The sequence below is a fragment of the Bison bison genome, unplaced genomic scaffold (assembly GCF_000754665.1).
Source record: "Bison bison bison isolate TAMUID 2011002044 unplaced genomic scaffold, Bison_UMD1.0 scf7180017864371, whole genome shotgun sequence".
Taxonomy (NCBI): domain Eukaryota; kingdom Metazoa; phylum Chordata; class Mammalia; order Artiodactyla; family Bovidae; genus Bison; species Bison bison.
In genome coordinates, this window is record NW_011494943.1 from 6,195,180 (window position 1) to 6,206,555 (window position 11,376).

Consider the following 11,376-nt stretch of genomic DNA (forward strand, 5'->3'; position numbering starts at 1 on the left):
ACCACTGGACCACCAGGGAATTCCCAATGGTACCAGTTCTTAAATGGACTTCCCAGGCAGTTCAGTGGTAAAGAACCAGCCTACCAATGCAGGAGCTGTGATTTCAATTCCTAGGTCAGGAAGATCTCCTGGAGAAGGAAATGGCAATCCACTCCAGTATTCTTGCCTGGGAAATTCCATGGACAGAAGGAGCCTGGCAGGCTACAGTCCATGGGGTCACAAAGAGTCAGACACAACTGAGTGACTTCACTTTCACTTTCCTAGAAAGAGTTTCTAAAATATACATAGGAGAGTCCCTTCAACCTGAATATTCATTGGAAGGTGATGCTGAAGCTGCAGCTCCAATACTTTGGCCACCTGATGTGAAGAGCTGAGTCATTGGAAAAGATCCTGATGCTGCGACAGATTGAAGGCAAAAGGAGGAGGCAGCAGAGGATGAGATGGTTAGATAGATACCATCACCGACTTAATAGACATGAATTTGCCCAAACTCTGGAGAAGGCAATGGCACCCCACTCCAATACTCTTGCCTGGAAAACTCCATGGACGGAGGAGCCTGGTAGGCTGCAGTCCATGGGGTCGCTAAGAATCGGACACGACTGAGCGACTTCACTTTCACTTTCCTGCATTGGAGAAGGAAATGGCAACCCACTCCAGTGTTCTTGCCTGGAGAATCCCAGGGACGGGGGAGCCTGGTGGGCTGCCGTCTATGGCGTCGCACAGAGTCGGACACAACTGAAGCGACTTAGCAGCAGCAGCAGCAGCCGGGAGATAGTCGAGGACAGCAGAGCCTGGTGTGCATGCTCATGAGGTTGCAAAAAGTCGGACATGACAGGAGAACAACAACCCTTCATTTAAATGAAAAACATCTCTGCCTAGATGCCCAAGTGCTGCTGCTGCTGCTAAGTCGCTTCAGTAGTGTCTGACTCTGTGCGACCCCATAGACGGCAGCCCACCAGGCTCCCCCGTCCCTGGGATTCTCCAGGTAAGAACACTGGAGTGGGTTGCCATTTAACACAAAGGCCTAATGAAAGTAGTTGATAATAAGTCCTAACACAGGTCTTCAAACTGGGTCTGAAATAAAACCTAACAAAGGCAAGGAGGGATTTGGGCGGAGGAATAGTCAGTCAAGAGTCGGGGCAGGGAGGCGGCCCGCTGCGTTCAGGAAGCTGCACTGTTAATCTAGGCCAGAAGAGGGCAGAGAAGCAGTCATGTGAAGGGCAAACGCCTGTGTGGTTTCTTGACCCTCTGCAGACACCGTATCCAGCTTCCTCTGGGGCACGGTTTAATTGCCCGGAAGCGGAAGTCCCTTCCTTTTCCGCTCTCTTCGCTTCTCGCCCTTTGACGTGAGTCTCTAGTTCCGTACGTGGGGAATGGGGTAGTAATCTGTGGTCATCCTCGCCGGGTGTTATCTGAGGACCCCAGTCCTGGGTTGAAGGTGTTGCGGGGGGAGGGTGGGGTGCGATGGGGCCGGCATTTCGGGGGCACGGGGCGGGGAGGCAGGGCCGCCGCCAGTGCCCGCGCCCCCGTTGACGCCGCCAACGCTTGTCTTCCCTGCAGGTTCCGGCCGCGCGCCCCGCGCCTCGTCGCTATGGTGAGTACGACCCCCACTTGGGGCTCTCCCCGGGGGGCGCAGGCAGGACGGTGTCTGCGAGGGTCTTCAGGGGCCTCAAAGGGGCTGCCGGGGTTGGGCACCCCAGCAGATGCGTCTCAGCGGCTGATTGCCTCCGCTCTCTGTTGCAGCCTCGCAAAATTGAGGAAATCAAGGACTTTCTGCTCACAGCCCGCCGCAAGGACGCCAAGTGTAAGTGGGCGCCCTGGACGGGAGGCGGCGATCGCGGGCTCCCGGAAGCCCCCGGAATGGCTGGCGGGCGCCGGGCGGCCGCTTCTGCCCTCGTCTGCTGTCGAGGTTCGGGGGTCTCAGCCTGTCTCCCATAAGACAAGGCGCTTGGTCCGGGGTGTGTTCTCTTCCTTCCTTGAGGAGGGTCCCCAGGGGTTTTTTGTTTCCTGGTGTGTGTTGGGTACTGTGAACGGATGTGAAGAGCTGACTCGTTGGAAAAGACCCCGGTTCTGGGAAAGACTGAAGGCAAAAGGAGGCGACGGCAGAGGATGAGAGGGTTAGATAGCATCACCGACCTAGTAGACAGGAGTTTGCGCAAACTCCGGGGGACAGTGGAGGTTCCTGCTGGGGGGACGTCGGGAAACTCAGGTTTCACAAACTCGGAGTCAGTGCGGGTGTTGGGTTCTGGGCCGAGGACAAGCTCTGTCACAATGAACTACATCATTTTTCTTCTCCGTGTATTGGTGTCCAGGTTTATAAGCGAAGGGGAAGGGTCACTGATAGGAGACACACAAAGCGGCAAGGCTTTGATCGACACGTGCCAGCCCCAGCTGCCCGCGTGTTCTCTCTTTACCCTGACTGTGAGAGGGAGTTCTCTCGTCTCTTTGGAGGGGGTTTGGGGAGCTGGTGGTCAGCACTGGGTTTGGACTGGGGTGTCGTGCAGCTTTAACACGTCTCTTTTGGGCTGCTGCTTGCAGTTTCCCTCCCTTCCCAGATGCGTCCTAAAGGGAGCTGGGTAACTTGTGCAAGCAGAGTGCTCTTGGCCGGACGGATTCAGGTGGGCTACGGCCCTGAGGTCTCTGATGCCCTGTCTCAGTGGTGGGGCGCAGCGCTGGCTCACTGCAGAGCCTTTTGGGGATTTGTGGGGGGCGAGGAGAATTGTAGTTGTGTCCCCGTTACCTGTAACAGGTACTGTGGGAGCTGCAGGTGACCACGTGCTTGTATTTTTTTATTTCAGTCACGTGCAAAGAGAAACTTTATCAGGTCAGCTTTAGTCCAGACCCGGGAATTTGCGGTCACTTACTGGGTTCAGAGGCCAGCTCTCCAAGTGGGTAACTCTGACCCCACCATTTCCTCTGTAGAAGAGGGGGTGGTCATTCCTGTCTCACAGGATTGGTGTCAGGATCAGATCAGATGACCTGGTAGAGAATTTTAGCACAGTGAAGAGATGACACCAGATCCATCAGACTGCTTTGCATTGCTGTTAAAATGTGACCTGTGAAAGGAGGGGTCAGGTTCCCCTGGATATTATAAGGTGCCCAGGAAGTCTTTTTTGGATAAACTTAAATTGTCTTCATGGCTGTAATTGTAACATAAACAACGCAGAGTTCACCATTTGGGGGTGTGCAGTGCATGTACTGGGTTTGTATTCACACTGTAGGGCAGCCATGCTTTGTGAGAAATTCTCATCTTGCAAAACTAAAACCCTGTAACCCATTAACCAAGAGCCCCCAGCCATTTTACACCAGGGACCGGTTTTTCCACGGGCTTGGGGAGATGGGTTCCACCCATCGCCCACCTCCTCCCGGGCAGCCTGGCTCCTCACAGGCCTTGGGCCAGTGCTGGCCTGTGACTCTCCCTGCAGCCCCTGGCAACCACCGTCCTTGTGTCTCTACTGCTGTCTCTTCTGCTCTGACCACTGTCAGTACCTCACATAAGTGAGATCGTGCAATACTTGTCCTTTCATGACCACCTTAGTTCATTTAGCGTAACGTGGACATTTGGGTGGTTTCTGCCTTTGGCTCTTGTGAATAATGTTGCTGTGAGTTTTGATGTAAAATCTCTCTTGTTGTTGCTTTCAGTTCTTTTGAGTATATTCCTGTAAATACAATTACTGAATCATATGTTGTTGAGTAAACATTTTAAGAGTTGCTTAGTCTGACCTTGTGAGAGTTCAGTTTATAGGTGTACGGCAGCTGCTAGGGACAGCAGTCTATTCAGCTTTGAGAGGAATGTTAAGATAGCAGGATAGGTTGGTTTGAATAAACTTCCACAGTTCTGATGAATATATTAGAGTGTGAGCTGAGGCAGCCGGTGCCTTGGGCAGGTTCGGGCACAGTTTTGCTTCCTGTGACATGCCCGACCCCTTCAGCAGTTACTGGCAGAGATGGAGTTGCGTGTCATGTGGCTAGGTCAGCCTGCGCCATGGGAGTCAGAACGAGCAGTTTGATGGGTGCCAGACATGAGTCACCTGGAAGGGGCTGTCTTCCCGCCTGCAGAGTAGCTCCTGGCCTCATAGAAACGCATTGACGCTTGTACATAATCAGATTGTTGGCTAAATTTCAAACTGCACGCTGTTGAGCTTGGGGCACACTTGGGGCTCTTTATTGTCCAAGCTGTGGTCCTGATAGAGAATTTTAAAGCCATATAAGGTGGATACTGGATGGTCTGGAGTGTATCACTGTGCCAGATGCTACTTGTGTTACAAATACAGACCTTAACTCAGGTTCTAGAGTATTGATACAAGGGAAATGTAGATTTCTGACAGTGAGGTCAGAGGAGGGTGGGGGATCTTATTTTCTGCTTGATCAGAGGGACCGCGAGGGAGGGGAGCACAGCGGTCACGGGTGCTGCTTTGTGCAGAAGCAGCAGACAGCAGGTGGACTGTGCAACGTCTCTCCTGTGACACAGTCTTACTACTGCTCTGGTCTCTGGTAGCCGTCAAGATCAAGAAAAACAAGGATAATGTGAAGTTTAAAGTTCGATGCAGCAGATACCTTTACACCTTGGTCATCACAGACAAAGAGAAGGCAGAGAAGCTGAAGCAGTCCCTGCCCCCCGGTGAGTAGCTGGAAGCCACGGAGGAGGGTGCGGATGGCCCGCGGCGGGGGGGGGGCCGTGTCAGCGGGCATGTTTCCCAACTTCTCTCCAGAATTAGGAGAGTCCCTTCTGTGCTTTGTCTAACTGTCTGCTCCTGCCGGTGGTGTCACGTAGGCGGTTCTCAGAAGTCAGACCCAGAGGGAGCCATGCCTTTCTAATACAGCATTGTGCCAGCTGGCGCTCACTCCCTGGGCCACTCATTTCATCCTCACCATGGCCCTGCAGGGTAGGGAGGTGCTGGGATTGATGGCCCCCCTTCTCACTGATTGAGAAACTTACTGAATACAGCAGACGATGCAGGTGGATTAAGCAGAGGGGCCATCCTGGTGGTGGAAGGCTCAGCAGAGCAGCTGGGCGCTCAGAGCCCAGCCAGGGTTCCACGGGCCACGTCCTCACAGTACAGGTCACCAGCGCCGCTGCCTGGGTGAGAGTTACCTGCGTTTTTATTATCAAACACTGACTTAATGTTTGACGCAGACCTTCCTGGTGGGCTTAATTTCTGAGCTCTGTGAGCCCTCTTTAGCCCAAGTGCCAGATCCAGACAGGCAGCAGTGACTCGGACGAGTCGTTTGATTGGCTCACGTTTCTGTGTCTTTGCCTCTAGGTTTGGCGGTGAAGGAGCTGAAATGAACCACGCATGCTGCTTTGAACTGTATTAAAATTTTTAAAATTCTCAGAATGGCCTTTGTCTTTGAGAACAGGGGTGGGTGGGTGCTAACTTGCTGATGGCTTCTGGCGGGAATAGCGCAGGGGTCGTGGCTGCTGCCTCGTTACCTCCCCAATCTTGGGCTGTGATCCCTCCCAGGGGTCAGTTAAGCCATCTGTTTTTTTAAGTCTTAATTTTGAAAGTAAGGAGTAATAGGCAGTTAAAGAAGTCAGATACTGATGGAAATAAAGCCAGTCTCCACTCCTGAGATTTAAAAGTCACTAAAGTAAAATAAGCTCCCCGGTGATAAAAATGATAATTCAAAGGAGTTGATCAGCCTTCTCAGAAGTGGGAGTAAATGAAGCCGGCTTTTCCTCAGAATTCTCGGGATGTGGACGGCTTTTGTTTCTGCCATGTTGAAATGTGGCGCCACTGGAGGAGGGGCCCTTCCCTTAGACTGATGGGAATGGAGGCAGAGTGCTGGGAAGGCAGGCTGGCGACCGCCACTCGGCAGCCCGAAAGCGGGCTGTGGTGGGGATGCCTCTGTGCCAAGGGCTGGAGGCTGAGGCGTCCCACAGGACCTGTGCCGGGCACCTGTGGAATAGTATCAGACTCTGTTTTCTGCTTAAAATGTGTGCTTGAAGCACGTGGCCCCCCTCCTCTGGGGGGAAAGGATGGGGTCCTGTCACTGAGGCAGGAGGGGGTGTGGAGGCGAACTGCCCTGCCAACTGGCAGACACCCACTAACCACATGCACAGGTGGGTGTGTGGAATTTTTTATTCCTCCTCCAGACCTGGGTTCTCAGGCACAGAAAAGAAAAGTCATTCCTGTGTGTTTACTAAGTAGAGCTCAGGAGTGGTGCCAGCTGGTCACCAGATGAGCGCAGCTGGAAGGACTGTTTAGGTGAGAGTTTCCAAGAAGGAGCTGAGAATGGAGGTGAGCGGGTGTCAGCCCAGCGACAGAAGCCCTGGGAGCCAAGAGACCGATGTGAAGTCCAGAAGACGCTTAAAGGGAGGAGCCGGAAATCGGACCCCGGACCCCAGGCAGTGGAGCAGTGGCTGTGAGGGTGGAACATGCCTGCTGGCTCCGGCGTGTGAAGGTCCAGGTCGTGTGGCAGCTGAGGTCCCAGCCAGGCCTGGCTCCACTCCCTGCTGGCTTGCTGGTCCTGATTTTTCACGTGCTTTTTCCATGCGTGGCAAGTTGCGTCAGTTGTGTCCAGCTCTGCGACCACATGGACCGTAGCCTGCTGATGGTGGTCCCATCCTTGTCAAACTTTGATTACGTTTCAGAGGTTTATTTTTGAGTTCTGTCACTGCCTCACCTCACCTGCACGGTTCCCAGTCCCTGTGAGGGCTCCGTACGCATCTGTCTGCGCATCTTGGTGTCAGAGTCGCCAGGGGAACAGTCAAGCACAGAAGGGACTCAGGCAGGATCGCCTTCAGCAAGGGCTGTGGGTCCCCTGTGGTTGGTGGGTGTCTGCCAGTTGGCAGGGCAGTTCACCTCCACACCCCCTCCTGCCTCAGTGAGAGGACCCTCATCCTCTGCCCCCAGAGGAGGAGGGCCACATGCTTCAGGCACACGTTTTAAGCAGAGAAAACACTGAGCCTGATAAGATTCTGCAGGTGCCCTCATGGGTCCTGTGGACGCCTCAGCCGTTGGCAAGGAGGTATTCCCGCCACAGGCGCCGTCTCGGGCTGCCGAGTGGTGGTTGCCGGCCTGCTTTCCCCAGCACTCTGCCCCAGTTCCCGTCAGTTTATGGCAAGAGCCCCTTCTCCAGTGGTTTTAGAGTCCTGAGCTAAAATAAAACTGAGGGCCTTTCTTGGCGTGGTGTTCCGGGCGGGCCACAAGGTGGCGCCAGAGTCCGGCAAGTGAGGGCAGGAGGCCAGAGACGATCTGGACCGGGTTTACGTTGATAACATCTAAGGGGCCAAGTGCCTGAGATGCCTGGCGGTTTCTCTCCTGGGAATTCTGCAGCATGTGAGGTAGTGAAGCGTGTGTTTTGTGTTCTTCTGGGAGAAGTGCCCTCCGGGGCTCTGGTTGTGACCAAACCCAGATGGGGCGCCTTCAGCGGCTCCCGGTCTTGCCAGCCCTTTCACCATCCCAGCTTCCCAGGAAGAGGGCGGGTTTACCGCTTGGGCTCCCTTTGTCCCCGCGCATTGTGCAGAGACCAGCCCCAGCTCCTAGGATACAAGCCCCGCCGGCATTTGTCTAGAGAAGGCATCCTTTCACGCTGTGGGTCCCAGCCCTGGCCTCTGCCTCCCAGCCACTTGGGGTCCTCTGTAAAAATTCACTCCGAGGTGGCCAGGGCTGAATCCAGAGATTCTGTGTGAGTTGGCTTGAGGCATCGCTGTGTGCTGGAGCCCTCGGGTGCCCAGGGCCCACCACTGCCCTGCTGAGGTCAGCCCACAGCTTGGGTGAGCTGGTTCTGGCCACACTAGGTAAATGGGGAGTGGGGTGGGCAGGAGGGCTGGTCAACCCAGGAACGAGTCCCCGGGTGGGCTCACGCTTCCTTTCTGCAGTGCCGCTTCTCTGGAGGCCTCTGGTCTGCTGGTGCAGACTGGCCAAGCAGGTTTGTGTTCAGGATGCACCCCGAGGCTGTGGTGATGGCCTGAGGGCCAGCTTCTGCTGTCAGCACCAAGGGTGGGGTGCAGGCCCCCCTTCCACCGCCCGCCCCCGCTCTGGGCCCAGCCCCCGCTCAGGACAGGTGGGCTCACTCTCTGCCACTCACAGGGAGGCAGACCCCTCCCCCACCCCTCTCCCCTACGGCACTTGGAGTTCACAGTTGCGACTCTAATCTTCTACAGGAACAGCAAATCCTCCTAACTTCCGGGTCAGGGAGGCCAGGAGCAGCAGCTGCAGCCCGGGGAGGGGGGGACCGTGTCTGTGGCACCAGGCAGTGCCTATCCCGGAGGTCCCGGCCTGTGAGGTCACGCTGCTGAGTGCCAAGGGCCCTCCAAAATCGCTCCAGGTGTCCGCCTTCCTCAGCGGCCAGCATGGCTGGTTCAAGACCAGATCCCTTGCTAGGGTCCATGGGGCCGTACTGGCCCACCTTGCCAGCTTCTTTCTCTTTTTTTAAAAAAACTATAAAGCAAGGCTAGCTGAGATGCAATTTACAGTGAAATTCACCCTTCTTGGTATCCAGTTCTGTGTTTTGTACCGCTATGGAACCACCACTGCAGTCCAGAGAAAAGATTCTCAGCCCCCCAACCCCAGTTCCCTCTTGCACCCCAGTCCTTGGCAGCAGCCATGGGAGTTTTCCAGCATCTCCTTGTCACTCCCCTGGTTGAGTTTGGACTCACTGATTGATCCCTCTGTGCCCTGCGGTCCTTGGGCCCTGATCTCACCATGTACTGTCCCCGTGCTCAAGAGTCCAGCCTTCTTCCCAGGATGCCCTGAGTTAACTCCTTCACATCCTTCAGCTCTCACCTCCTGTCATTTTTCAGGAAATGTCCTTGCACCCCAGATTTAGTCCCATTTTACAAACCAATGCTGGGCTCTGGAGGGCACTTGGGGGTGGGGTGGGGTTTGTAATTAATCACTGTGTGGGATAAAGGCTGCCTCCCCTCACGTTTAAACCAGACCCCATGCAGGCAGGAATGTGTGTTTTGCTCATCAGTGTATCCCCTAGAGCAGAGAAGGTGCTCAAAGTTTGTTGAATTAATGAAAGGAAATCCCAATGACAGGAACGGTGCTCCCCAGCGTCGAAGATGGATGGCTGCAGTTCTGGGAACCTTGACCAGGACTGTGACCTGGAGGAGAGAGAAGTCTCAACTACTAAACAGGGCTCCGTCTCCCAGTCCTGGATCTCTAATAAGGGAAGGGGTGTGTACTGTACTCCCCTAGCAGTCAGTGCGGGTCACCCATGGAGTTTCACCTTCATCCACTGGTTCCCCAAGCCAGAAACCTAGAGGTCTCCCCACCTCAAACACCTCACCCCCACCCCACACTACCACTGATCAGACTGCCAGCAACTCAAGCCTGATCTCAGGACCCCCCTTCACTCCCCTACTTCACTGACCTCAGACAGCCCTTTACCCAGCCCTGGACCCTGTCCCAAGACTTACGCTCTCCTTCTGGCCCCGTGCATCCTGCAATCACAGAACGCTGTTTGGGTCCTGGGACCGCAGCCCATTTCTGCCTGCGAGGCTCTGTTGGACCTGGGACTGCACACCCCCACCCACCCCCAGCCCCACCCCGGCATCCCGATGCTCTGACCCTGCTCTGCCTTCCTCCAGAGCACCGCTGAGCTAGCGCCTGTTCTTCTGTGGGCACAGCTACCACCTGCTGCTAAACCACAATCCCCGCCCAGCCAGACTTTCCATCAGCTTTTGTTCTCGACAGAACAACGTCTGGCACCTAGTAGGCCCTTGGTTAATTTGTGTCTCCCTGGGAGGTCTAGCCCATCCTGGCGCTCCCAGGCTCCCTCCCCTCCCCCAGGCTCCAGGTTCTCTCCCCCGGGAGGTCAGGGCCTTCCAACTAGCTCCTTCTTTCAGCTGGGACCCGTTAATCATTTGGGCAGATGACCTGGGCGCTCCCAGGGCAAGACCATGTTTACAGAGTGGACACTCAATCCCGGATGAGAGTGAATTTAGAACTAGTGACCCAGGGACTGGGTCCCTTCAGTCCAGTCCGCAATCTGTCAGTTCATGCTAAGTCACTTCAGTCGTGTCCAACTCTTTGGGACCCCATGGACTGTAGCCTGCCAGGCTCCTCTGTCCATGGGATTTTCCAGGCAAGAATACTGGAGTGGGTACCATTTCCTTCTCCAGGGGATCCTCCCGACCCAGGGATTGAACCTACTTCTCCTGTGTGCCTCCTGCATTGGCAGACGGGTTTACCACTAGCGCCACCTCTACCCTCTAAAAGCGCCAGTAACGGTCAGCCTCGCCTTTCTCACGCCATGACTGCCGGTGCATTCAGACAGTCTATATACTTGATTTGATGATGTGACCAAAACCCTAGGGACCCAGTTCAGTTCAGTTGCTCAGTCGTGTCCGACTCTTTGCGACCCCATGGACTGCAGCATGTGAAACCCTGTCCATCACCAACTGCCAGAGCTTGCTCAAACTCATGTCCATAGAGTCGGTGATGCCATCCAACCATCTCATCCTCAGTCATCCCCTTCTCCTTCTGCCTTCAATCTTTCCCAGCATCAGGGTCTTTTCCAATGAGTCAGTTCTTCCCATCAGGTGGCCAAAGTATTGAAGTTTCAGCTTCAGCATCAGCCCTTCCAATGAATATTCAGGACTGATCTTTAGGATGGACTGGTTGAATCTCCTTGCAGTCCAAGGGACTCTCAAGAGTCTTCTCCAACATCACAGTTCAAAAGCATCAATTCTTCAGCGCTCAGCTTTCTTTATAGTCCCAACTCTCACATCCATACATGACTCCTGGAAAAACCGTAGCTTTAACTAGACAGACCTTTGTTGGCAAAGTAATGTCTCTGCTTTTTAATATGCTGTCTACCTTGGTCATAACTTTTCTTTCAAGGAGCAAGCGGGGACCCAGAGACTGTTGTTAAGAGACAGATTCAGAAGCCTTCTGGGGGCTGTTTTCGTTTCTTCCACCTCTTTCTCCCAGACTTGGGCCAGGACAAATTCCAGATCAAAGAAATGCTTCGGGTTCTGGGGCGTGACCCCTGGTGGCCCCAGGGTGAGCCCGGGGCAAGGGGCCGCCCTGGAAGGGGTGGGGTGGGCCCGCGCTCGGGGGGGCGGGGGCCTTATCCTCGGCTGGGCGGGGCCGGGCGGGGCGGGCGCGCGTCCCGGACCGACCGGCAGGCGGGCGCACTCGGGCTGAGCCATGCCGGCGGCGCGCGTGGAGTACATCGCGCCCTGGTGGGTGGTGTGGGTGCACAGCGTCCCGCACCTCGGCTTGCGCTTGCAGCCGGTGGACAGCACCTTCAGGCCCCGCGATGAGAGTTACCAGGAGGTGAGTCCGCGACCCGGCGCCCCAAGTCCCCGCACCGCCCTTTCCCGCCTCCCAGCTCGCCTCGCTCCGCGCGCCTCCAGACCCCACACCCCACCCACCCCACACTCTCTCCGCAGCCTCTTCCCGCGTCGCCCTTTCCCCC

At 55.4% G+C, this 11,376-nt stretch overlaps 2 protein-coding genes across 4 annotated transcripts in view; both read left to right on the forward strand.

Annotated features, from left to right (window-relative positions):
• Positions 1–1,272: 1,272 nt before the first annotated feature.
• On the forward strand, positions 1,273–5,336 carry RPL38 (ribosomal protein L38). 3 transcript variants are annotated; one of them, XM_010856095.1, is made up of 5 exons: positions 1,273–1,346; positions 1,561–1,594; positions 1,744–1,804; positions 4,499–4,621; positions 5,265–5,336. In XM_010856095.1, exons 2-5 carry the CDS (start codon positions 1,592–1,594, stop codon positions 5,288–5,290), a joined length of 213 nt encoding a protein of 70 aa, XP_010854397.1. In that variant the 5' UTR covers positions 1,273–1,346; positions 1,561–1,591; the 3' UTR covers positions 5,291–5,336. The 3 variants fall into 3 exon arrangements, with proteins under 3 accessions (XP_010854397.1, XP_010854398.1, XP_010854399.1); XM_010856096.1 differs by having other exon boundaries at positions 1,310–1,362; XM_010856097.1 differs by having other exon boundaries at positions 1,340–1,438.
• Positions 5,337–11,062: 5,726 nt separating this feature from the next.
• The window catches only part of TTYH2 (tweety family member 2), a 36,638-nt gene continuing 36,324 nt past the window's right edge, over positions 11,063–11,376 (forward strand). The window contains exon 1 of the mRNA XM_010856098.1: positions 11,063–11,234. Within this exon, the coding sequence (XP_010854400.1) occupies positions 11,106–11,234 (129 nt within the window). The 5' untranslated portion in view covers positions 11,063–11,105. The remainder of the gene's footprint in view (positions 11,235–11,376) is intronic.